This window comes from Hemicordylus capensis, chromosome 2 (assembly GCF_027244095.1).
Source record: "Hemicordylus capensis ecotype Gifberg chromosome 2, rHemCap1.1.pri, whole genome shotgun sequence".
NCBI lineage: Eukaryota > Metazoa > Chordata > Lepidosauria > Squamata > Cordylidae > Hemicordylus > Hemicordylus capensis.
The window spans coordinates 394420628-394447450 of record NC_069658.1 but is presented as its reverse complement, the minus strand read 5'-3'; the positions used below and the strand labels follow the sequence as shown (position 1 = coordinate 394447450).

Sequence of the window (26823 nt, the reverse complement as noted above, 5' to 3'; positions counted from 1 at the left end):
ACTTAATTTTATTCCACATAAAAGTGTTCACAGACTAGTCAAAGTAAATAAAATCCTCAGAACCTGAAAAGGTGCAATTTGCATCACTTACTAACCAAGAGAACAAACCAGCCAAAGATAAGCACTTTTGTCCTATTGATTTCAATGGAACTTCTTACTTTGGGCTGGTTTACACCCAAAGGTCATTCTACTGACTTTACATATTAGCATCTTAATATATTTTATAAGGAAAGCCATTGCCTATCTGCCAAAAAGGTTCCACCAAGATGGAAGTTTGGGGCAGAATACAAATATGATAAATAAAATAAAATCAGTCCATCTCTAGGATACTACAGTGCTTTCTCTTCTTCTTGCTGGTCCAGACTAACATGTCTCCTCTTCTAAAACACGACAGTTTCAAAACTGGGATCTAAATACTGAAAAGTTAAGTATTCAGAGGTGAATTAAAATAATGTTAGTTTCTGCACATCTTTTTCTGGTCAGAAATGTTCAAAACAGTACTTTCATGTCTCTTTTAAGTATTTTAAAAGCATCTATGAAAGCATCTATGGCATTTGGATGTGACACAAATCCCATGTTTTAAAATCCCTGGGACTTCAATGTCTTGTGTATTCTAGATTTCAGACCTCCTACCTTCAAGTGGCGCAGCGGGGAAATGCTTGACTAACAAGCAGAAGGTTGCCAGCTCAAATCCCCGCTGCTACTATCTCGGGCAGCAGAGATATAGGAAGATGCTGAAAGGCATCATCTCATAGGAGGCAATGGTAAACCCCTCCTGTATTCTACCAAAAGAAAACCACAGGGCTCTTTGGGCACCAGGAGTGGAAATCGACTTGACAGCACACTTTACCTTACCTTACCTTCAGGGAACCCTCTTCATGTTGCATAATCAGGCAAGGAACCCATATATCTGCTACAGTTGTATTGCATGTTGCACAGAATTCTGGGGGCACATTTTAGGGTTTGTATGGGGTACTGGCCAGGTCGCTCAATCTACATTGTTGTCCTGGCTGAATTGAGAATGGGCCCAAGAAAACACCCAACTATTTCTTGCTGCCTCACAAAGCAGGGAAAAATTAGAATGGACAAGTTGTCTCTCAGAAAAGCTTATCCTCCATTACTGATCTTACTTGAGAGCCAGTGTGGTGTGGTGGTTAGAGAGTCAGAGAAGGACTTAAGAGACCCAAGCTCAAATTGCCACTCAGTCATGAAACTTACTGGGTGATCTTGGGCCAGTCTCTCTTCCTCAGCCTAACCCACCTTACAGCATTGTTGTGAGAATATATGGGAGTTCATGTACACTACCCCAAGATCCTTAGAAGATAAAAATAAAAATGTAATAAATATATTCTCATTGAGGAACCCCTAATAAGCTTTTGAAAAATCCCAAGGTTCCCTTGCACATAGCACTTTTGCTTTGTTATAACTCATAGATACAGCTGCAGGAAATACTGTGGTACTTGCTGCAAACAAAATCAAAGTTGATTATCCCAAGGCCTGCCTTTCTGATGTTTTCCAGTTTTGAAAGCAGCAGACTGTAGATACTGTGATATATCAGGATAGATTTGTGGATTGCATTTCATCTGTTCAAGAAAGATCAGCTCAGATACATAGCATCAGACTGTCTGCCACTAAGGCGCTTGATTTAACCTACTTTTTACAGCACAACTGACCAGGGTGAAATGTAAGAGAAAGAAATGCTGTTCATTCTAGAAACAAAGCAATGTGGGACTGGCTTGTACCAGAAAAACACATCAATACAATTTAAAAAAACAACCACCAACCAATACAAAAGGACAAGGAAAGCAAAATCTTACAAGACAAGCTAAAATTAATAAAACTAGCTGGGCAGGAAGCAGAGCATTTGTGCCTCTAGTTTGCCCCCCCCCCCGCCCGCACTGTCCCCACCATCTCCCCCCCCCCCGGTTTCCCCCTCGCCCACCTGCCACCACTTCCGCTGTCCACCCGCCCAGCCTCCACTGCCTTCTTCAGTCTGCCCCTGCCGTTTTCTCCGCCTGCCCGCCAGCTGGCCACCCACCTGCCACCGCCATTTGCCACTGTCTTTCCCCCACACCAGGCCCCTGGCCTGGCTGCCACCACCGCCACCATTTTCTTCCCTCCCTCCCGTCCCCGTCGCTAACTGGCAGCTGCTTGCGAACTCTCGCAACGGGTACGCCTAAGAGAAGTAGATAGATAGATAGATAGAATCAATCAAATTGTAAACATAAGCAAGAACAGGAGTTAGCTGACTCCAGTCTCACATGGTCTATTTTTATAAAACGAGGTTCTTTAAGGCCCATTGATGTTTTTTAGATTTACAAAGAAAGAGGGCATATTCAGAAATTCTTCACATTTAAATCATAACTAATCTGTGTAAAGTGAATATCCAGGCTTGCTTATTCACATAAGTTCCTATCAAGGTCCACATTGTTCAGCATTCCTTGCAAGAATTTCAATCACCAACATGCACTACATGATGCATCAGAAATTGGCCAGTAATTCCGCACTGGACCACAGCCCACCCTGATTTAGAGAGCTTACATGGACCTCTTGGCATTTGGGGGTGTGATATGTAAAGTTATGACCTTGGGGGCTCCACTGCCCTATAACCTTACAGTCTTACAAGTAAGTCAATGTAATTTCCTAGTGAACCTATTTCTGAATTAGCCCACACATACTTATATTAATATATTGTACTAGTAGTTTTCAGCCCGTTTAAATAACAGGCTCTAGTGGGGGGGGTCTAGTTTCCTCCTCCTCCCTTCTCCTCCCGAGACCCTCAGCAGCAGCCTCAGGAGCAGCAGCCAGATAGGCGGCTGCAAGTTGGTGTTGGGCTGGAGAGGCTTCTCTTCGTCCGGGCCTTGCGCCCGGTGGCAGCCGCTTCTCTTCTTCTTCTCATGCCAGCCTGCATGCCGGGCCCCAAAGTTTCCCCCCCCGCCCAGCAAGCAGGCCCAGTCCTCCGCGGCTACCGCCACCTCTTGCTGAGGCCGCGGCCGCCATCAGGGCCAGTCGCCCCGCCACGGCCGCCACCGCCTCACCCGCACTCTCACCAGTCGCCCCGCCGCGGCCACCGCCACCTTTGGCCGAGGATCCGCCGCCGCCTCGGCCGCACTCTCCTCCTGGCGTTGGCGGCGGCCGCTTCTCCTCGGCCCGCCGCTTCTGCTCCTCCCAGCCCTCTTGCCGTGGCAGCGGCCGCCGCCATTGGGGCCAGTCGCCCCACCACGGCCACCGCCACCTCTAGCCGAGGCGGCGGCTCTGCTGCCGCCTCGCCAGCACTCTTCTCCCGTTGGCGGCGGCCTGGTCCAACATGGCCGCCCGTCTGTGGGCGGCCGTATCTTTTTGGGCCGATCTGGGCATGCGCTCTGCGCATGCCCAGAATGGCCCAAAAAGACACGGGCCCAAAAAGACACGGGCAGCACGGCCGCACGCTGTAGGCTTTTATAGTATAGGATTAGAAGTCTTAAAACAAACAACAAAGCTTACCTGGTCACCTGGAGGCACTTTTTACTTTCGACAAGTGAGCAGGAGAGTGGCTATTTACAAGTCTGCTGTAGTAAGTACTATTGTGCTCACTATGCATGAACATACATTTAAACTAGAATTCCACTTTACTACCATTTTTGGCTTCACTTTGCAAGATGTTATTCTGTGACTTCCTATTACACAGACATTATTTACAGTGTTCTACAATTTGTAGTCTACACTAGCTCATATGAAATATCAAATAAAGTATTCCTAACCCACAAATTATGTTCACAACTTTATTCTGATTTACCTATTTAAGGGAGAGAAGAGCTGGTCTTGTGGTAGTAAGCATGACTTGTCCCCAAAGCTATTGGGGGACAATTCCCCTCAGGGGATGAAGAGCAGAAGGTTTCAAGTTCCCTCCCTGGCTTCTCCAAGATAGGGCTGAGAGAGATTCCTGCCTGCAACCTTGGAGAAGCCGCTGCCAGTCTGTGAAGACAATACTGAGCTAGATAGACCAATGGTCTGATTCAGTATATGGCAGTTTCCTATGTACCTCATTAGTTCAGGTTCCCACATGAGGGGCTGATCCATTATCACAAGATATTTAGGTGATCCCATATTTGTACTCCCTGTGTATGCACTACCTACACATGTGCCATGATATGTGGTGCAATAGAAGATCCAGATGCATCTTTCTTCATATTTTCCCAACCCCTAGAGATTTATCTCCTACATCTTTACAAACATATTTTGGGGATTTCCTTTCTGTGTGGTACAGCTGAGACTCCACAATCCAAATCTTGTTATTTGCACTAACTGGATTTCTCAATACAGGACTATGTAAACTAAGTAAAGAAGAAATAAAAGCAAAATTCTGCATCAAGATAGCCCACCTCTATACATGATACAAGTTTACACATATGATTACTTTGCATACTTTAGTCTGCTTTGATACTTATGAGGAAGTGCAAGGAACCATTTAGGACTGTGTAGTCCTATCTTGTCAGCACAAGAAATTCTGCTCAGTCCCAACTTTGGCATTGTCCATCTGCTTTCATACCTATCTCTGAAGCCACAATGGCTAGAAACTTTATTTATATTATTTATTACATTTATAAACCGCCCCATCCAAAGGCTCTGGGCACTGTATTCCATAGGCCGGGAGCGGCCACAGGGAAGGCCTGGTTCCAAGTTGCCACCAGACGTACTGGTGGTAACTGGAGACGGGCCTCTCCAGATGACCTCAATGTGCAATGGGGATCACACAAAAGAAGGTGCTCTCTAAGGTAGCCCGGACCCAAGCCGTTAAGGGTTTTAAAGGTAATAACCAGCGCTTTGCATTTTGCCCAGAAACATATCAGCAGCAAGTGCAACTGTTTCAAAACAGGCATCCTATGGTCTTGCTTGCTTTAAAACGTATGAAAGCTGAGATTCTCTGGATGCTGAATTTTGTGCCAGGTCTATTGTCTGTGAAATTTGCACAGATATACCCATTAAGTACCATTTCAACTCGATCATCTCATATCATTGTAGTCCTTGAATATTCTGCTGGCCATATAGGAAAATGAAGTTGTATCTGTGGTTGCCAGGAGTCAACACTGACTCAACAGCACAACTTTACCTGACTGTGTGTATTATCACTAGAGATGCTAATTTACTCTACTGGATGCCTGGTCTCAGAGACAAAAAATTATCCAATGATGTAGCAATTGGATGTCTATAGAGAGAAATATTTCTATGATTTAAAAAAAAACCTAAGAGGGAAAAAAGAGTCATATTTTCCTTACCATAATATAAATTCTCAAACCACACAAATTAATTAGATCAAAATTGGGTCTGATTGAAAGGGCTATGTCCAGGGACGTAGTAGCGAGGTTCCCAACGGCTGGGAGACAAAGTTCAGTCAGGAGGCCTCTATCGCACATGCAAAGCACGTGTGCACCCCAAAGCCCAAAGCCACACCCCCTGTGTCTGACATCAGATGCAAGGGGTTGGGGCAACCTAGTCCATCCAAGCCTTCCCCTCCCCGTTTCTTGAACTCACCGTTTGGTGGGCCGGTGCAGAGCGGAGCGGGAGGGTGGCCACCACCATGGCCAGCAGCAGTGCCAGCTCGACAGCACGGGGATGCCAGGGGTCACCATCCTCCTCCACCGGATCGGGGCGAGGAGCCCCTCCTCCAGCAGCTCCTGCATGGAGGCCAGGGGGTGGAGCAGTGGTGAGGGGCAGTCTGCTGGGAGGAGGAAGTGCGGGGTGAGGAGAAAGGAAGCCCCAGCACACTTCTTCCTATTACCCCCAGCTGCAGGGCACCAACAGTCAGCGCAGAAAGGGCGGTGGCAGGGCACACCACGAGCCTTGTGGGCCCTCGACCCTCCGGGCCTGCGAATATTTGTCCTCCCTTGTACAATGGATGCTACGCCTATGTCTATGTCCTCCTCTCCAAATACTTTATCCCCAGGGACTAAAGCTTGCCAGTTCAATTCTCCAAAAGTACAAAATAACCTTTGACTGACATGAGCAAGCAACTAGAGGCTGATTCTTTACCATAAAGAAATTCATAATTCTGTCTACTCAGTCCCAAGGCATTTGACACCAAAACACCTTGGCAACATCTTGTGTTAGAGTAAAATTACAACACACACACTACATCCCTTTGCTACCCCAAATCCCAAATTATTAATGATGCTATATTCAGATATACCTTCCATGTGATCCAAGGGTAGTTATTTTCATAATTTGAGTTTTTAGGAGACACTTAATAGGTTAATATAATAGTTCTCCATGAGAAATGGAAAAGTGACAACTAGCATCCTAATACAAAACACAGATAACAAGTTTTAAAAGGGACTACATATTTAGATCAAGGTGTGGCTCTTTGGGTGGAACAAGCAGCATACCAATCCTAGTAAAGTAAAGTAAAATGTATTATCAAGTTGATTTCAACTCCTGGCGCCCACAGAGCCCCGTGGTTTTCTTTGGTAGAATACAGGAGGAGTTTATCATTGCCTCCATGATGCCTTTCAGCATCTTCCTATATCGCTGCTGCCCAATACAGGTGTTTCCCATAGTCTGGGAAACATATCAGCGGGGATTCAATCTGGCAACCTTCTGCTTGTTAGTCGAGCATTTCCCTGCTGCACCACTTAGTTATTAGTTCATGCATATATGTCAGGATGGTCTGGCCCACCAGCCAGATTTCCCCCCAAGCAATTTTTCTGGCCCCTACCAAAAAGATTGTCAAGCTTTAAGAAACAGGGATTCCATCATTTAATGTTAGCATAACTCTTTGGGTTTTTTTGTATTCAGCATGAAACTACATATTTGTATGTAATGTGCTGCCTTAGCAAATATGTTTTGTAACAGTGAAGCCCTTACTGGTGAATGGAGCCAACTGTATTATGGAACTGACCATTACTGTTACACTTGGAGCACTGGCTGAAGAACAGAGTGTCCTACATCTCTGTTATATGAGAAATAAATGCAATACAAAACATATATTCAATATAAGAAGAAAAGAGATCCAGCACCTTATAAGATCAGTTCTCCTAATCCAGTATAACTCAAGTCCTCCTAACCAAGTTAGGACATCTGCCCTGTGCCTGAGATGTATCCTATTTATCTTTGCTAACAGCCATTTATATAAATCTGTTATATTACACCCACCTGCTCTTTTCTGCATTGTGGTTTTTTTCCTGATCTTTGGGGCAACCTGCCTAACAGATTATGTGCTAAATTTACAGACAATACCTAGTGCATTGTAAATGGCTCAGCTACAGCAATAGCAGAGAACACTAAGCAAACGTTGCTGGCTGTGTGTGAGCAATTTAATGTTCCATTTTCAGCCATTGCCTTTTGGCTAATGGTAAGAATGAAAACTCTAGAGCAAAATTTCTTGTACCTCCCAGTGACCAAAAGCAGAAAGGGAGAAGATGTTGCTGGGTCATCAGTTATCCCCCTGTAATTGCCCTGGTGGCAAGCTGAAATCATAGTCCAGAACTCTAGAAAGAGATATTATTAGGAGATGAAGAGATAATATTAGAAGATGAAAACAAGAAAAAGGAAATTAAAACAACAAATGGATATTATAAGTATGGATATTATCCCTCAAGTTGACATCCACATGGCTGTCACAGTCCTCCCCTATGTGGATTCAATATCATAGGCGCACCACGGGTATAACAGATCTCCATTTCCCCACTCCCACCTCAGCACACACAAACAGGAACTCAGTGTGCCAAACCTTTACGGGAAACAAGAGGTCTGAGAGATATGCACAGACCACTGATTTCCTAGAACATCCAGGCATGCCAAGTGTGCATGTCCATGACCTGGACAATAAGTTGAGGGGCACTAGGGAGATTCTTCCATGTGTAAGTGCTGCACCTGTATAAGAAAATATGACATCCAATGTATTTGAGATCAGAATAAAATGCACTATGATTAGCCCAGAGATGCTGGTTAAAACTCAGAGAGAAACTTAGCTTTTCTCTTTTAAAAATTAAGGTTCAGCCTGCATGTTTGTAAACCTATACTTGACAGTGTGAGAACAGAGAACAGTGCTCAAACAGTTTTTAAAAATTATTTTAAAACACTTCTATTCCATCTCCCCATACAAGGTAGTTAAAAAAATTAAATAGAAATTTTTAAAAATAAACTGACAAATGAAAACATAACTAAACCACAAGCGACAAGCCAACAGCAGCATAATCTATTCCCTCTAACATAGCACTTGGTTATTCATCACTTGATGAGTCATAGCTGAATTTGTGGGAACAGATTCCACTGAAAATTATTGTACTTTAGCCAATATGAACAGTCCACCTGTGGCATTTGATCTGTGATAGCTCATTCACACTACCAAAGTCATCATCTGCATCATGCAATCATCAAGTGATGAATAAGCATATATGATCTGTGATAGCCCTAAATACATGTTTCTGTGCCTTATGTCTAGGAAATTCTCATTATTCTGAACACCTGATTCCTTACTTTGAAAAAAGTTACTAGATCTTAGTCAAAAATACACATTAGTGCAACATGTATGTAAATTAATTTACCTTTGACAGTATTATATTTGCAGGCATATATATTCACTGTTGAAATTTAAGTGCAAATAAAATTCTCATGCTGAGTAACATCTTAAAAACAGTCTAATGACTATGCACACGTTCAGTGTTTCACCAGGATTATAACTGAAGTGCTACATGCTCACTAGGCCCCACCTGGTATCCACTACAGTAATACTACTGTATACCATGTGCATAGAAACAGGCAAATTATTGGCAACTCTCCAGCTCACAACATATTTCTTGTGTTCCCCCTGATGTTGAAGAAATTGCTACCTGCTTACCTAACTTAACAAAAACTGTTGAAGCAGGATTACTAAATGCACAACATTGGGAAACATTTCACTTGGCTAGGTCGTTTGTCTCTTTTGGCTTTAGGCTTCTGTGATCCAGTTATTGTGGCTCATACCGGTATTGCCTTTAACAAAGGTTAACAGCAGTATGATTCAGTTTTATGTTTTATACCTGAATGTCTGCTGATGAAACAGAAGCTTTTCACCAGCTTTTGAGTGCCAAAGAATTATCCTGAAGAGGAGATCTTTGACACTTGAGACTTGCATATTCTTTCAGCAGATGACTGTTAAGCAAATGGTATTGCCTTTCGATCCTGTGCTTTTTGTGACCCGTCCAACACCGCAATGTAATTTTAATAAAGAAATGTTATCACCACCTGTTGTTATCAGTTGCTCTTGGAGAAATGTCTTAAAAGAGCTGCTCTATTGTAGTGGCTAATAGGTTGAGCTGTGAACTAGGAAGTTCCTGCTAAATGGGCAAAGTGGTACCTTTTTAACGTGGGGATTCTCTTTATTAAGCAGGGGAAGAATAACTGGCCCTATCCACTCCCAGCACAGTACCTCTAGTGACTGTTGCTGGTGTCTGTCATATATTTCTTTTTATATTGTGAGCCCTTTGGAGACAGGGATCCATCTTATTCATTTGTTATTTCTCTATGTAAACCACTTTGGAAACTTTTGTTGAAAAGAAGTATATAAATTGTTGTTGTTCCTAGTTTAAACCTCACTTCTGCTACGCACTTGTGAGGAAGCCACTCTCTCTTAGCCTTAGCCATCCATCTGTAATAAGCCCTTTCACCCATAGGCCCCATCTGCAATATGGGGATAACAACAGTGACCTACCTTACAGGGCTGTTGTAAGGATTACTGATATAACAGTGTGAAGCCCATTTAACATTCTAAAGTACTATATTAATCATTATTATGATTAAAGTAAGAAACCTTACGCCCATTTATTTCAACTAAAATAAAATTTCTAGTATGTTACCTCCTTTATAATGTAAAACGCTAACTGTGGTCTAGACTGAACATAGGAACATAGGAAGCTGCCATATACTGAGTCAGACCATTGGTCTATCTAGCTCAGTATTGTCTTCATAGACTGGCAGCAGCTTCTCCAAGGTTGCAGGCAGGAATCTCTCTCAGCCCTATCTTGGAGAAGCCAGGGAGGGAACTTGAAACCTCTGAGGGGAATATCTTGCAGTGCTCACACATCAAGTTTCCCATTCATATGCAACCAGGGCAGAACCTGCTTGGCTTTGGGGACAAGTCATGCTTGCTACCACAAGACCAGCTCTCCTCTCCAATATATGAGAATATAATATATGAGAATATAATTTAATTAGAAAATCTGAGAATACAACTCAAAGGGGAAATTGGGGAAAGCAGGTGGGAAAGAGAAGGAACCAGTTATTTAGAAGAGGATAATGTACACAGGATTTCATTACTTTTCTCCTCTTAGAAATGAATCACAGGTTAATGGGGCCAGATTTCAGGCTGTCTGTGTCCACTGCAATTGCAGCTCTAAGTTTCTGCTTAGATATCTCGGTCTGAGTGCATTGCTCATTCAAGCGCATGTTTGCTGGATCCATATTAGAGAAGGTGCTCACTTCTTTGCAATGGGCAAAGAACACTCTAAAAGGGACAGATGGACAGGAAGTGAGAAAAATGGAAGACTGAGAGGCAAACTGAACACTAAGAAGGTAAGCTGCAACTGGGTGGACAGAGAGAGCAGAGAAACAAAGATGTCAGTAGAGGCAGGTATTTATTACAGGAAAAATATTTACAAACCTAAACACACTTACTAGAGATAAAGCCTAACTGAATGCTACGAGTCTAAGTTCTGAGAAAACACAAATAGGATTCTGCTGTAAATGTGGGAGAAACAACTGGGACATTATCTTAAGAAGGTTAAATTAGCCAAAATAGAATAATTAAGGATATCTAATTTTTACAAGCCAATTAAGGAATGGCCTATATTGAGAAAGACTGTAAGCACACATTGGAGCTACAAAACAAGCACATAATTTGCCAGAGTCCAGAGGAAGTGTCTCACATACACAGGAAATATGTATGACTAACTGCATTTGTATTACTAATTATGATATATTTTAACAACATGAGAATGAAGCAGAGAAGTGGGTGGAAGGGGCATGACTTGGCCACAGAGTGGGAGCATAAACATTTTAAGAGATGGAGAATACAGATAACATAAGGCACATTTCAGTTCTTCAAAGAGTGTCACAGGCAATATCAGAGTAGTCCTTACAAGAGTCATGTAAGATGGGCAAGTGTTATCCCCATATTACAGATATGCTAATAAGGGAGCAGCTTGCCCTGTGTTACCTGGTGAGTTCACAATGGAGATGAGATTGGAATCAGGGACTTCCTGACTCATAGTTCACACTATGTCATTATGGCTCAGATTTTTGTTTTTCCCTAAAATGGAGTTTCATAAAGGTGACTTAGAAAGGTGTTGAAGGGTGAAGGAATGGATCAGGTTGGGGTAAGGTGGGTAGTCTTCCTAAACATCCACAATATTACCTAAAGGTACATGGGGGCAGATACTGACAACAAAGGTGTAGGCCTTAAATGAGTCCTAGTGGAGTCAGCAAAGTGTGCATCTTCATCCTCTAGAAGGAAAGGAGGCTCAATGGGGCACAAACGTTTGGAGTCAAGTGAATCCTCTATCCGGTATGGCCTAAAGCGAGGGGGCACGGGAGGCAAGAAGCTACATGCAAGAAGGTGCGCATAGGAACAGCAATCAAAAAGTGATCCTTGCAATAGTTAATCTGGAAGATGGACCCAGCGTTGGCTGGGAAGAAGGGGTGTGTGTGAGAGAGGGGGGGACGGGGTGGGGGCACAGACTGGGCAGAGGCAGGCGGCAGCCACAGGTAGAGCAACCCAACGCAGCAGCAGCAGCAGCGATTCTCTCCCTTCCTCGGCGGAATAGAAAAGGGAATGCCGGCTGACGCAGAGTCTGTCTGTCAAGAGCAGCTGCGCCGACCCCCTTTTTCTTTTTCGGGGCAGTTAGACGAAGAGAAGCAGCCCAGGAGCTTCTGTGCTCCCCAGCGGGAGACAGGACCTCTCCGCCTCCCGCCCGCCTGCCTTCGGCCTCCCGCCCTTTGTCTCTAGACGAGGGAGTCCCGCACAGCTGCCAGTCTCTGTCCAGGGTGCTCTTCGGGCGCCTCTGCCCCACCGCCTCCCTCCAGACCTTCCCCTGCGGGTTGTCATTGCCCCATCCTCCACGCTCCCACCGGGGGCGGTGTGCGCCCACCCTGCCCGCTGCCCTCCGCCGGGCTCCCGGCCGTCTTCCACCCCATTTGTTTTATCCCCTCTGAAGGGTCGCGTCAAGCTGCCGCCCCCCTGCTTGGCGGAAGAGGAGAGGACGGGGGCTACTCACTCAGCCAGGACTCCAGGCTTTCCCCTTCCGCCTCCGCCATGTTGCCGGCCGGCCAGGAAGCTCCGCCCTCGCCGCCGCCACCTCCCCCCGCGCGCGCAGTCACTGTCAGGCTACGCCGCCGCCGACGAGGACGAGCAGAGCCCGGCCCAGGCGGCAGAGGGCGGGGGGGAGGACCCAGAGGGGCTGCCTGCCTGCCTGCCTGCCCCCTCCCTCCCTCCAGCAGCAGCACCACCCCCCCCCCTTATGCACCTCTGCTCACCCTGTCATTTTACTGAGCTGCTTCAGTCTTCGGCTCCCCTGGCTGTAACCTCGTCCCTCTTATCCAAAAGCTCTATTCCACATCCAGTGCTATGGGTGTACCAGGTGTCTGTGCACCAATGTGGATATATCTTTGTGTGAAGGACTGGACATCATGCAGGGGCGCAGCTAGGGGAGAGGGGGGCCCATACTTTTGCCCCTCTCCCTGGTGGGCCCCTCGGAGTGAGGGAGATAATGGAGAAAATAGGGAGGGGTGGAGCTGGGGGTCCTCAGGAGCTGCCCCCCCCCCCGGTTCTTTGAACGCATCCACTCAACTACACGACAGAGATGCTCTTATCCCTGGACTTCAGGGCTGAAGTCCAGGGCCTGCACATCACCTGCACCCCCCCAATCCTCTTTAGTCTGTCCTGGGTGGTGTGGTTTGTGCCCACAAGAACTTACATTTTTTTAAAAAATGATGCTTAATTTGCAGTGGGGGGGCACTCCAAAGGCCTTTAGGTCCAGGCTCCAAAATTACTTAGGTGCACCTCTGGCTACACCCCTGTGTGCATGCGTTCATATTAAAAGTGAACCTAGGTACAGGCCCTCTGAAATACAGTTTACAGATAGGAAGTGTACTATTGCACATGCGTTCAACATTTTGGATAATACTTCAGTGGCAGGTATGACTTAGGGTTGCCAGGTCCAGATGGTGAAAAAAGTCGATATCCATCACCAACAAAGTGGAAATAGAGAGTGCTTTTCGTCCAAAAGATCTCCACTTTGCATAAAAATTGCATATGTTTGTTGGTATTATATATGCATCTTTTGTTAAAAATTAGATAATTTGAGAATAAATACAGCTCACCACTGTGAAGGTGATGACCAGGCAAGCTGTATGTCTGTTCAGTCTGCTGTCTAGATGCAGAGCTCTCAAGGCCCCTGCTTCTTCACCATACATTCATCTCCTGGTTAGGTTTACCGCACACCCAGTCCTCTGTCCTTCTCTCCTATGGGTCACCCAGGCTGCTCTCTCCAACCAGGCCAGCAACTTCACCTCTTGGCTTGAGGCAGGGCAGCCAGCTAGCTGACAAGCCAGCCTCTTTGCATGCCGGCATAGAGGTATATGCACGGTCTCACACTTGCTCACTGTTCTCCAACTACAAACATTTATATGCAGCTTTTCAATAGAAGGTTTCACAATGGCTTTCAAATAAAAATCAATAACAAGATGCTCCCCTGGCCCTAAAGGACAGAGCAATGGGCCTTATCCCACCCTAGCACAGCATTCCTTCAATGGCACCAGCCAATAAAAAGGCACCTTTTAAAGTGGTGAATTTATCATGGAGAGAGCAACGGGCCTTATTCACCTGCTTTAAAAGGTGCCTTTTTACTCAGCAGGGGGGTAGCTACTAACTGAGTACAGTTAGTTAACTAACTGAGTAAAGCTAGTGAACTAACTGCTAACTTTTCGCTGCCAGCATCACCACTACCATAATAAATAAGCAAGCTGCACCTGTCAGGCCCACCTATCCGTGCTCCTGCATCACGTGGCTCTGACTGCAACCTGCCACGAAAGCCAAACCTCCCCTCTGGCTTCCCCATTGGATGGATGGTCAGTAGGAAGGGGAAGGAGACAGAGGAAGAGAAGCTGCTAATGAGAGCAAAATGTTCTGAGTTAACAAAATGTTCCAGCTGCTCCCCAGAACTTCAGACACCACAACACATGCAAAAAAAGTTGTTTGGTCCCCCAAATAGTCTCTATTCCTCCTAATGCAAAAAAAGGTTGTTTGTGCCCCAAAGTAGTCACATCTCCTCTATAAAAGTCCCTGGTTGCAACCCTAGTCCAACCACATGCTATAATGACACGTTTGCACAATTAGTGTGCCTGTTGTTCCCTCCTTCTAGTGTGCCTGGGCACCATAAGTTAATTGTATGGGGGGTGTTTCACCCAAACCGCCGTTCTGCACGAAAGGAATAGTTCAGATTAACCATTCTCCCAAACAACTAGGGGAAAGTGTTGTGGCATGCCCAGAGGATGAGAAGGACATGTGTGCTCATGGTACACACACATCCTTACTGTGTGTGGTTGGGTCGGCAAAGTGTTGTCCAAATCGCCCCAATATGGAAATAACTGTACATGCATACAGATTTGCATGCAAATACCTGCAAGGAGCTCAAGGTGGTGTAAAAGGACTCCTTCCCATGTTATCTTCATAACTCTGTGAGGCAGAGGTTAGGCTGTGAGATAGGGTTACCCAGTGACTAAGGGCTAAGCAGGGATTGAACCTGGGTTTCTCTGCTCTATTCTGACACTCAGTCTAACCACTACTACACATCACTGGATCTCTTTTAAAAAGTGGTTTTTATGTGTGTGAAGCAACTGCTTCAACATTGAACAAGCAATGTAGTTCATCCAGGATGTTTCTGACAATAAGAGAGAGGGAAAAGTCATGAGTACCCCTGTGGTTGCCAGCATGAGTAGGCATCCCTTATCCCAGAATACAGACTGTATAACAGTTTTCTGTTACTATGGGAGTACCTCCCAACCATATTGTATCATCAGCCCATTCACTTGTTGCTAAATTCCCCTTCAAGCTAGATTTTTGCCTATCAGTTCATTGACCTAGCACAAAGGATCTGTGACCTGACCTATCTAGAGGCTGACAAAGGTATGACTTGCTCAAGATAGGATCAGACCACCGCTTGAATTCTGTAAGAACATAAGCAGAGCCCTGCTGGATCATGCCGGAGTCCATTTAAAGTCCAGCTTGTTTTCCACAGTGGCCAGCCAGATGCTTCCAAGAAACTATCAAATAGGGCATGATGTTAGTAGTCCTACTTGGCAAGGAGTGACTAGAGGCATAATGCTTCTGAATCTGGAAATGCAATTATTTAGCAATCATGTGGCCTCTAGCTACTCATAGACTTCCTCCGTTAGAGGAGGATAGGCAGATATCCTCCATTATTTGTCTAATCCATTTTTAAAGCCATCTAAGCCAGGGGCCATCACCACATCCTGTAGCAGCAAATGCTATCACTTATTTTTCAGTAGATGGGCCCCTGCACCCTGCCTTCTTCTTCAGAGAGGCACAAGGGGGAGAGCAAAGACCAAGCTGTCACCCAGCCCGGGGGCCCCTCCCTCAGGGGCCCAAGCCCAGGGACATTTGTCCCCTCCCTGCCCCTTGTTCTGTTGTAGCTATACTCTTGCAGCTGAATCAATTGCCAGTCAATTTCACCGAGTGATGACAAGTTCTAATATGACAGAGGGAGAAAGTTTTTTATCCACTTCCTTCATGCCATACATAATTTTTATGAATTTCTATCTTATCCCACTTGAATAATCTCATTTCTAAGCTAAATAACCTCAGACACTTCAGCCTTTCCTTGCAGAAGAGGTGCTCCAGCCTCCTGACCATTTTGGGTTTCCTCTTTGTACCTTTTCTAGCTCTACAACATTCTTTTTTGAAGTGGGAGGCAACCAGAATTGTTCACAGTATTCCAAATGCAGCTGCACGGAGATTTATATAAAGGCATTACAACCAGAGGTGTACCTAGGTAATTTTGGAGCCTGGACCTAAAGGCCTTTGGAGGGGCCCCCTTGCTTTGGAGTGGGCCCCACACACACACCCCATGACACACGCAGTATTTTTAACATGCGGGTTCTTGAGGGCTCAAACAGCAACTGAGCTCACAAGAATGTAAGAATATAAAACAGGTATATTTATGCAAACATGCACTAGCAGAAAAATTTCAACATGCAACTTAACATATTCCCATCACACACATTTCTTTCCCCACTCTGTCTAAAGCAGAGGTCACACCTGACCGCCTGGCACAGTGGTGGGCCAATGCCACCCAGGTCAAATTAAGGAGGATTTGGAGGCCCTGGTCTTCAGTGCTGAAGTCCAGGGGTAAGAGTGCTGATTAAAACACTGGCAGTTTTATTTTCATGGAATTTGTATTTTTCACAGCTACCACACAATGGGTGTGGTAGTCACCTGAGATCCTGACTACTTTATTCAATTGAAGTCCCACTGAAATTAGTAGGACAAGTTAGTAATGACTGAGCTGAAGTTTTTGTTACCATCACAGATTTCAACTTATTTTTCCTAGTTAATAACCACCATTATCACCATCAGTGTACAGGAAGTTAGGTTAGAATGCTCCAGTGCGTATCATTTTACACTAAACCTCATGTGCCCTTTTGTTGCCATGCCTATTCACCCAGTTTGGAGAGATCCTTCTGGAGATCTTCATAGTCTGGTTAGCTCCATCCTTTGAGATGTGGACAGCCCAATACAGTTCAGAGCACGATGCCAACTTTTTTCCCCTTTCCCCCAAATGTAAGAGCAGCTCTTTATCATTGTATTTTTTGTCATGCATTTTAGTGTGATAACTGAAAATTTTAAGTTGCAGTCTTATGCACGCTCAGGTAGGAGCAAACCCCACTGAACATAGTGAGACACACTTATCAGTAAGCATGCAAAGTATCAGGCTGGTATGGTTAGCTTAAGAATTTTGTCTGAGTTGGAGAGTTTTAACATAAATGTTATGCTGCCCCCAGATGACCCTTGATTGATATGAATTAAGACATAGCTCTAACAATATTATTTTGGTTGCCAGTGTGTTGACTGCAGCCAAAATGTTGGTAGTTAAAAAAATGTTGGTAGAAATAATAATTTTTTTAAAAATCCATCATTAAGTGAATAGTATTGAAGCATCTGGTTACTAAAAGCAATGAATAGATTGCCGGTTATCATTTTAAGCATTTTAAGTCAGGTAAAAGCAATTGAGAAAAGTACACATGAATGGAATCAATTTTGAATTTATTGAAAGAGAATGTTTCCACATGATGATATCTGTGTACTAGCCCTAAGACCATTATTAGCTTACTTTCCAGTAGGCTTATGATATCACTCAGCATTCTCTGTGTGTGTCTGTCTGTCTGTCTGTCTGTGTATCCCCTATCAACTTCACAATACCTGGACCAATGTGAACCAAATCGGGTACAGTTATAGGTATACAAAGGGACACCACAACAGTGTAGTTTGTGATGATGTCATCCACCCCAATTCAAGAAGGCAGACGCATACACTTTTGAGGTGCTTGTGGGCTAACTTGTGAATTGCTTAACCGATTTGAACCAAACTTGCTACAGCTGTAGAGACACATAGGGATGCCTCAGTGGTGTAGTGTGGGATGATGTCATCCACCCCAATTCAAGATGGAAAATATGTGAACAATTGAGGCGCAAGTGGGGTAACTTGTAAATCGTCTAACCAATTTGAACCAAATTTGGTACAGTTGTAGTGAGTGATACACAGGGTCACCTCAACTGCATAGTTTGTGATGATGTCATCCACCCCGATTCAAGATGGTGGACGTGTAAACATCTGAGACGCTAGTGGGCTAACTTGTGGACTGCCTAACTGATTTGAACCAATTCCCAGATGTTGACTACAACTCACAGCATTCCCAGCTGCAACAGCCTTTGCTTGGGGACTATGGGAGTTGTAGTCAACAACATCCAGGAATCCCTGTTAGAGAGAATACTGCACATAGGGACACCTCAAATGCATAGTTTGTGATGATGTCATCCACCTCTTTTCAAGATGTCACACGCATTAATATTTGAGGTGTAAGTGGGCTAACTTGTAAACTCCTAACCGATTTGGACCAAATTTAGTCTAGTTAAGAACATAAGAACATAAGAACAGCCCTGCTGGATCAGGCCCAAGGCCCATCTAGTCCAGCATCCTGTTTCGCACAGTGGCCCACCAGATGCCGCTGGAAACCACAGGCAGCAGTTGAGGGCATGCCCTCTCTCCTGCTGTTACTCCCCTGCAACTGTTCTAGGGATAGTGAAAGGGATAGTGAATGGAAAGTAGGCAGATTAGTTCTGACTAGACCAACTTGTATTAATTATTAAAAAATAACTAGAGTAATTGGGCAGCATCCAGACTAAGTTAGTCATGATTAAGGTATATTGACATTAGTGAGACTTGTTAGTCCTCCTGAGTAACTTATTTAGTTGATTTCAATGGTGCTTAATCATAACTAATTAATCTGGATGCTACCCATTATGTTTACTTATTAGGATATAAAGATTGCTCTATTATTCATTATGTTATTTTAATATATGTTTGCATACCATGCAATGCTGATGCTGTAGTGGTCATGTCTTATGTACAAAGATATGATAAAGAACATTGATATACAGATCCATACTGGGACACTATCATGACACTGTTAATTCTTCCTTAGGAAGCCGATGACCATGAATAGAATACTTGAATCATGCATAAATTCACAATCTGATTATATTAAACCACTACGTTTGCAAGAGAATGTATACTAATGGAGATATGTGATTTGTTCTTGATTATTATAGTGTAAATATTATTACAGAATGAACAGTGACGTGGGAAGGGAGGAGGTGGTTGTTTGTACTGAAATTTAAATCTTTTTTTTTTTTTAATCTTTTTAAAAGTATGGAGAAAACATTTCCATTATTCTGGAGAGCTACAGTGTTCTGGAATAAGAGGTGCAAAAAATAAATGTGTCTCTTTCACTTCTGTCACACTGGATTGACTTTTTCTCTGTGTTTGGAATAGGCTTTGTTATTGCAAGCGTTTGGACACGCTGAACCTAATAAGTATGCATTTGTTTAGCACATTTAACTACAGTGAGATAACCTCCTCATACAATCGTTCTGGGCAATCAAGACTTCCCCCTTTTCGCTGACCTTCATTCTTCCTAGTCTGCTGCACAAACCTTAGCAATCTTTACATCACACGAGGAAGAATAATCGGGTAGCCCAGGAACCCTAGAACGTAGAATGAACGTAGCAGAATGAAGCTCAGTTTGTGACTACACTACTGATTAAGCCATTGGATGTACTTAGACTGACCAGATAAAAAAAGAGGACGGGTTCTTGTGCTTTGAATAGATTATGAAAGAGAGCATTTTGCAGAGGCACCTTTCTCATTTCTGCAACGCTATGACTTGACAAGCTGCCATATTTAAAAAAAACAAAAATGTTATGAAAGTCTGTCTATCGAACTCCTTATTGGGAAGAAGGAATCGCTGCTTTCTTATGGAGGGCTTAAAATTGGCAACGAGAAATAATATATAAGCCATATAATTAATCTGGTTCCGTCTTCTCTTCTCATTTACAACCACATCTGGTACGCAAAGGTTTGCTATGCAGACGCCTTCTGCCAAAGCACCTGCAAGACAGTACCGCACGATTGTTCAGGCAATATCTTAGGACAGCTCTCGACGAGGTCCTCCTGAAGTCCGAAGCAAGATGGCTGCCTCCGTGGTGGAGAGACTGGGCGTCTTGGGACAGCGGCTACACGGCCCTTGGAAGGCCTGGTTGCCCGGGTAAGCCTTGGGAACGCCAAAGCAGGGGTTGGAAGGATTTGTACGGGTAACGTGGAATAGAAATAGGAACGTCTGATCTTTATTGCAAATAACTGTACTGAATATTTTAGCTTCCTGCAGCGTTATGCATCCTTGGTGTAGGCACTGTACCTTCCCAGGGTGTCTCTTATTTTTGAAATGCCAGTATGGCAGTTTTAGAACAAGAGAGTTGGAATGACTGAAAGGCCATTTAGTCCAGGTCTTCCCAAAGTGATCGTTCATCCCCCAGCCCCATTCAGATACGTTTGTATTTTCCAGACCACTGTGTGCTGCAGACAGAGAATGGATGCCGTACAAGGAGGTGTGTGTCACACACGTAGAACTTAAGGTGACACTCAGGTGGTTCTAAATACATATAAGGCAGCAGTTAAAGCATGTGCCCACTTTATCAGCTGTGTGTGGGAGGAAGGGGTGAAATGTATCTATTATTGTGACTAAGATGGTGTAATTATGTTACTTGCCATTGGGAGAAGTGGAGTGGTGGGTTATATGGTGGAATTGGAACTGCCATATGCCCCTCATAAGATGAAGGAGCAAAGTAAATAATTGTGTGAATTGTCCACATCCCAGTTCTAAATTGTTGTGTGGTGGGATAATGATGGTCTCTTGGGGAAATGTTATGCAAACTAAGGAAATTGACCTACTCTTGTGGGTTGTAGCCAGAGAAAGTTAGTCATGACTAATTCCCATTAATTTCTTTCTTTAGATACAACCCTGTATAATTTATTATCTTAAGTAAATTGCTTGAAATAATACCTGTGCATTTCACCTTAATCTGGGATGATTATCTCATGTTCCATACTAACAATCCCATGCAGAATATTATAATCCATAAGCATGTATAGAAATGTGTGGGGCAACTACCCTTTAGTCACACTCTAGCCATCCTGCTCATGAATATGAAAGTTAAAGAGGCAAATCCACTGACTCTAACCCCCACCACCACCACAAGGATCGTTGGCAAGTTCTGTGCAGCTGTGATTGGCATCCGGCGAAATATGATAGCTGATGGGCTCCCCTAATTTGAGTCCTGATAACACTCGCCTCCATATTCTTCGTATCATATTAATTGCACCATGGCAATGCATAATATTTTATTCAATTAATGCAGTGTAACTTCACCATTTAGTGTGTTGTAGTGTATTTTACCATTTAGTGTAATTCCGTGTAACTTTACAATTTTTAGTAATAGTCCAACTTATTCTAACCATTACCACATATGAAATCATTTTCAGCTATATTACTACTACTATTTTAATTCCCCTTCTATCTTTTCTATGCATTTTATTATGGAAAAGTATGTTTAGCGGTTTTAGTTTTTTAGTAGCTTGTTTCCTTTTAGTAGCTTGTCTCTTTTTAAATTGTAATTATTTTAAATTTTAGCCTTTTCACAATAGCTATCATCATATTTGCAATCACCTCTATCAACATGTAACTTTTCTCCAGTATTACCTTCATTTAATGTGTAATTTTATGCTGGTCTCTGACTGTAATAAAGCTTGATTCTGATTCTGAAGAGGCAAATCCTGCAGAGTTGGGTATATTTTAGCCCATTCTGGTAAATGACCTTTGGTACACCTAAATCTGCATAGTACTGGGCTGAAAATGTGATAAATGATCCTCATGCCTCTATGGCACTGGATATGGGATGGAGATTCACATGTAGAAGTCTATACTTGGGGTTGAAGATGTTTGTGTCAAAATTATTTTTTTACTCATTTATCCTTTGTAGGCTGACCCAGGTCAGGTGGAGCCGATACAGTCCCATTTTCCGTGAGCCAGAAGTGGACAAAGAAGTATATCACAAACCTCCAGGACAAATGTCAGAGGAGGAAAAAGCTGAACAGGAGCACAAATTAGTTCATCCCATAAAAGCCGCTCCTGGCAATGTCACCAGTTCTGTCTTCTATGATCCATTGATCAGGTCTGAAAATTGTTCTCTATGGGTAGATCTAGTTCTTGCAGCTATGTCTACAGTTTAACAAGGAAATGTCTCAGTGATTTCATAGGGCAACTCAGATGGATATATTTCTGGATGGATTGATCCAGAGTGTTCCTGTAAACTTTTATAAATTTTCTACAAAGTACAGCAACAGATCTATCATAACTGAGCTATATTACCTTTCACTTCCCTATTCTAGACTTCCTTTGGGAAGAAAAGGAAGACAGAGACATAAGAGTAGATGTGGTGGCAAAACTTCCCCCAACTTCCCCCAGTTCTTGTATCCCTGTTTACAAGCATTTGCTGGTTGTAGTCAGCGATGCTAAGCTTGAACTGTGGTCTCACTCTCTTTGTTGGCTCTTATGTTCTTTGCCACTCTGGGCTAGAGACTCATGAAGTGGTTTATTGGAGAGATGCTAGCTTCCAGCACTAATCACCTTCCCCTGTGTGGGGAAGGAGGACTTTACTTGAGGGTGTTGCATGGAGTCAGAGCAGTAAAAGTGCCTCCTGGTGATGTCATGGCCTGCATCTGTATTGGGTGCTGTCATCCACTCAGCAGCCACATAGCTGCACAGTGCTGTGGGCCCCACCTCACAGTACCTTATAGTGAAGGTAACACACCTCAGTAGCACAAGTTGGGAGCCCTTGAGCAAACTGCCACACATGCCATTATAGCTGTAGGCCTTCCCATCTAGAAGGAATATCTCTGGGGCACCGGAGATAGATATTACGTAATCATTGTGCGTCCCCTAAATCCCATAACGGTTGAGTAGTGTAATGGCAGAGTTTATTTGTTGGGATCTTGGTAATGATACACAGCATACCAGTAAAATCACATTTATGTTTTCTCATTACAGCAAATTCACTAGCATGATGATGAAAGGAGGGAATAAAATCTTGGCACGATCCCTCATAAATCAAGTAAGAAATTTAATATTCAGATTTTTGATGCTTTTCTTTGATTATTACCAATGTGGCAGAGGAGCAGGATTCCTCTTTTAAAGGTTATATAGAAAGTGCCTTGCGTGTGTCGTCTACATAGCAATATTTCCTGTCACTTTCTTCCTATTGGGGCTCTTGCAAACAAATTCCCTATTCTGCAAATATCACAAATAATATGTAACTTCTGTAGTTTATCTGTATAGACAAGGGAAGTGCTGCATGATTATGCATCGAATTGTGGAATCTGGCTTTCAGCATTAAATCCGGTCTAGGCTAGGGGGCTTGCAACCTTTTAAAAAGGCTCTCATGTTGCCAGGAATGTTTAAAAAATTGAAGGCAGAGTCTGCTGCTGAGCCTGGGCCAGGCTTCCAGTTGCCAGGAAGAACATTCAAGGGCTGGGATTCTGTACAGTGAGGGTTTCTCAAATACTATAATCTGCGTTAATTTGTTTTTAAATTCAAGGCATTGTACATGGATAATATACTTCATTTTGAGGTAGAGTAAATCCTGTTGCTTAGGGAGTCATTCACAGAAGGAGTTGGGCCCTGTACTTTCACTTTTCTTTGCAATTAATTAAGACTTTAGAAGCCATTAAGAGGAAACAGCTTGAAAAGTACCATGGAGCCTCTGAGAAGGAGAAAGAAAACATTGAGTGCAACCCTTACACCATCTTCCATCAGGCACTGAAAAACTGCGAACCCGTCATTGGGCTTGTGAACGTACAGAAAGGAGGTAAAACCTACCAGGTAAGCTAGAGATAGAGGACACCAGGCCATTCAGGAATGGAGACAGTGGTGACACTGGCATCAACATCCATCTAACCCAACTTTGACTGCCTTACATTAGAACAGTTAGCACAGACATGGCGTAGCATGAAGAGGCCTAGCAGTCCACAGTTCCATTGAATTAACAGAAGCTGTTGTCAGAGCAACATTGTAGGAGGAGCCTCTTCTGCTTCCTTCTAGGTAGCTCAGGACTTTGCTGTGCTGCAAGTGGAGTCAGACAATTGGAGTTACTAGGGAAGGGCCGCAGCTCAAAGGTAGAGTGCATGCTTTGCATACAGCAAGTCCAAAATTCAATTCCTGACATCTCCAGGTAGGGCTGAGAAAAATCCTGCCAATGAGTATTAGATATTCCTAAGCTACCGTATTTACCCATATAGAAGGTGACTCTGAATTTATGGTGATGCCTTAAAAGAGAGGTTAAAGACAAGTTATACCTGTACTTGCCCAAAAGAAAGAGGACACTGAATTTAAGATAGCACCCCCACATACCCCAATAATAATAATAATTAACAGGAAAGAACTTGGGAAACAACCTTGTCTTGGATTCAGGTAAATACGTAGATGGATTAGTGGTCTGACTCTGTATAAGGCAACTTCATTGGTCACTTATTGCGACACAACTTTCTATAGCAAAATGATTAGCGATTTTTCTTGTGAATTATTTCAAAGATACTGAGAAATCTTAAATAGTCTTGGCCTTCTATATATGTACAGGCATACAGTAAATGTTCTACACACAAACGTGACACTTCCTGAGAATTTCAACTTTTACTTTGAAAAGTTCATGAAGTTGCAAAAAAAAAAAGTTGGCTGTTATTGAGGAGTGTCCCTTTAAGTCTCAAATCACAGTAGGGTAGGATAAGACCAGATCTTTTAATGCCTCCAGAGATTTGGGAGTTTCTGCCCCTTGACTTCTGTACAGCAATAATTGCCCAAAATGATCCAACAGGGATTATTCAAGGCTCAAACCAAAATTTTAGATGCAGAATAAATAGTGTTGAATAAGCTTATTCATGGTACTTACATTTCTTTAGCTCAGTATTAGGGTGCGTTTTTGTCAAAGTATATTCAGCCCTGTTTTCCCCACCCTCTTACAGGTCCCAGTCCCTCTGAAAGACAACCGGCGGTGCTTTCTAGCCATGAAGTGGATGATCACTGAGTGTAGGGAACACAAACACAGGCGGACATTTATGCCTGAAAAGCTCTCTCAAGAGCTGCTGGAGGCGTTCAACAACCAAGGCCCAGTAATAAAGAGAAAGCACGAGATGCACAAGATGGCTGAGGCTAACCGGGCCTTTGCTCACTTTCGGTGGTGTTAGAGGACACAGCATGCTCGCAGAGGCTGCATATGATGCCTGAGACTCTGCTCCAAGGCAGGGAAAGAACATTATTCCATTTACCTTTCTTAACCTATCACCAGTCTGGAAAGACTACAGCAAGCTTCTCAGCTGACTTCTCTCCCTCTAAAGAGATTGTCCAAAAGAAAATCTTGGAGATTTGCTTTTATTATTATTTTAATTTTCTTCTGACTCACATAAAGCATATTTGTGGTTATTCCATTTCCTGTGTGGCCTTCAGTTAGTACACCTTGCTTATGTGCATCTCTGCTTGCATTATATAGCATTCTAGCCTTGTTGCAGTCAGCGGGTTTGTTCATAATGCAGAAAAGTCTCCTTAAGTTTCAGACAAAATTTTGAGGGGGCTGTAAACAAGGCAGCTTAGACTTCTGTATTACTAGTGAAGAGTTCTCTAGTGGTGTCCTGGTTTGAAGCTGAGCTGAATGTTAATGGCAATAAAGATGGAAACCACTCTGAAAGCAATAAAGATGGAAACCACTTTATCCCTGTCTAATGGACAGCCTCCTTTTCTACATTGCTTTTGTGATATGGGATAGCTGATACAGATATTTGTTAGTGAGCAAAAAGACGGAGTGAAAATTGATATCTTACTCTCTTCTTAAGCCTAGTTCACACAAGCCTTTTCATAATATGATTTCTGTATAACTGGCTAGTGGCAGCTGATTGTGTGAATTTTATGGTAGGGTTGTAAAATAGCATTGCCATTAAGAAAGCATCAATGTTCTGGCTGTGGTGTTTTATCTGTGATGGCGTCTTCACCCAAGAAAGCCATCACTGAATGTTGCAGTCATCAGGTAATGAACATATCTATGCAAACCACCTCATAAAAAGCTAACACTGCAGAATCCTTGTATCCATGCAGAATGTATTATACATGTGAGAACCAATGTGGCCTAGTAGGCAATTATGGATGGGTTCACATTTTAGATCAATGGTTCTCAAAGTGGGTGGTATCGCCCCTTAGTGGGCGTTGGAGCAATCCAAGGGGGCGTTGGAAGCTCCATGTAAAATTAGGGGGCGCCAGGAACCAATCGGTGGGCGGCAGAGGATTCAGCCGGCTCCCCTGCTGCGCCTGCGCAATGAGCCAAGGGAGGGGCTCATTGCGCAGGCGCAGCAGGGGAGCCAGCTAAATCCTCTGCCGCCCACTGAGACTCCACTGAGATGCTGGAGGACTGAAGCCCAGGGCGGCAGCTGCCTGAAGACACACTGGAGGTCTTCAGGCAGCTGCCGCCCTGGGCTTCTGTCCTCCAGCTATCCCACCCACCGCCAGCCAAAACTTTTCAGGGGAAGGTGGTCACTAGTTTTACATGCAGTTGAGGGAGCCCGCCGACTCTTTAAATGCTCCCGCCCCTCGGAGCTCCAATGCTTTTTGTTTCAGTTATTACCATGTCTGAGGCAAAGAAAAAATGCAGGCAGTACAGTGTTGATTATTTGAAATATGGTTTCATCCAGTCTCTTTCAAATAATGCATTACCAATGTGTATAATATGCCAAAAAGTTTTCTCAAATGAAGCTATGAAGCCTTCTAGACTCCAAGAACATCTGACAAAAATCCATCCAGATAAAAAGAATAAAGATATGCATTATTTTCAAGGACTCAAAGAAAAGTTTGTAAAACAGCCCAAATTGGAAACTATCTTTTCAACAGCTTCCAAACAAGGTAACGATGGGTTGCGTGCTTCTTACAATATAGCTTTACTTATTGCAAAATCAGGGAAACCGCATACTATTGGGGAAGAACTTATTATACCAGCCATAAAGGAGGTATTACAGACTGTGCTACACAAGTCACCAACTGACATTGTCAAAAAAATTCCTTTGAGTAATGACACAGTCCAAAGAAGAATTGATGAGATGGCTGAAAACATTGAAAACTCTATGTAATTATTTAAAAACATCTCAGT

The 26823-nt window shown here is 43.5% G+C and overlaps 2 protein-coding genes across 3 annotated transcripts in view; one reads left to right on the top strand and one right to left on the bottom strand.

Moving 5' to 3' along the window:
- GGA3 (golgi associated, gamma adaptin ear containing, ARF binding protein 3) overlaps positions 1-12347 on the bottom strand; it is a 54903-nt gene extending 42556 nt beyond the window's left edge. Inside the window, exon 1 of one of the 2 annotated variants that reach the window (XM_053297204.1) lies at positions 12228-12347. In XM_053297204.1, coding sequence (XP_053153179.1) covers positions 12228-12267 — 40 coding nt within the window. In that variant the 5' untranslated portion in view covers positions 12268-12347. The remainder of the gene's footprint in view (positions 1-12227) is intronic. The other variant, XM_053297205.1, reaches the window with a different exon arrangement.
- Positions 12348-19508: 7161 nt separating this feature from the next.
- On the top strand, positions 19509-25120 carry MRPS7 (mitochondrial ribosomal protein S7). The gene is made up of 5 exons (XM_053297211.1): positions 19509-19853; positions 21625-21816; positions 22692-22755; positions 23355-23522; positions 24659-25120. The coding sequence occupies exons 1-5, from the start codon at positions 19777-19779 to the stop codon at positions 24878-24880; spliced, it is 723 nt and encodes a 240-aa protein (XP_053153186.1). The 5' UTR covers positions 19509-19776; the 3' UTR covers positions 24881-25120.
- Positions 25121-26823: the final 1703 nt, after the last annotated feature.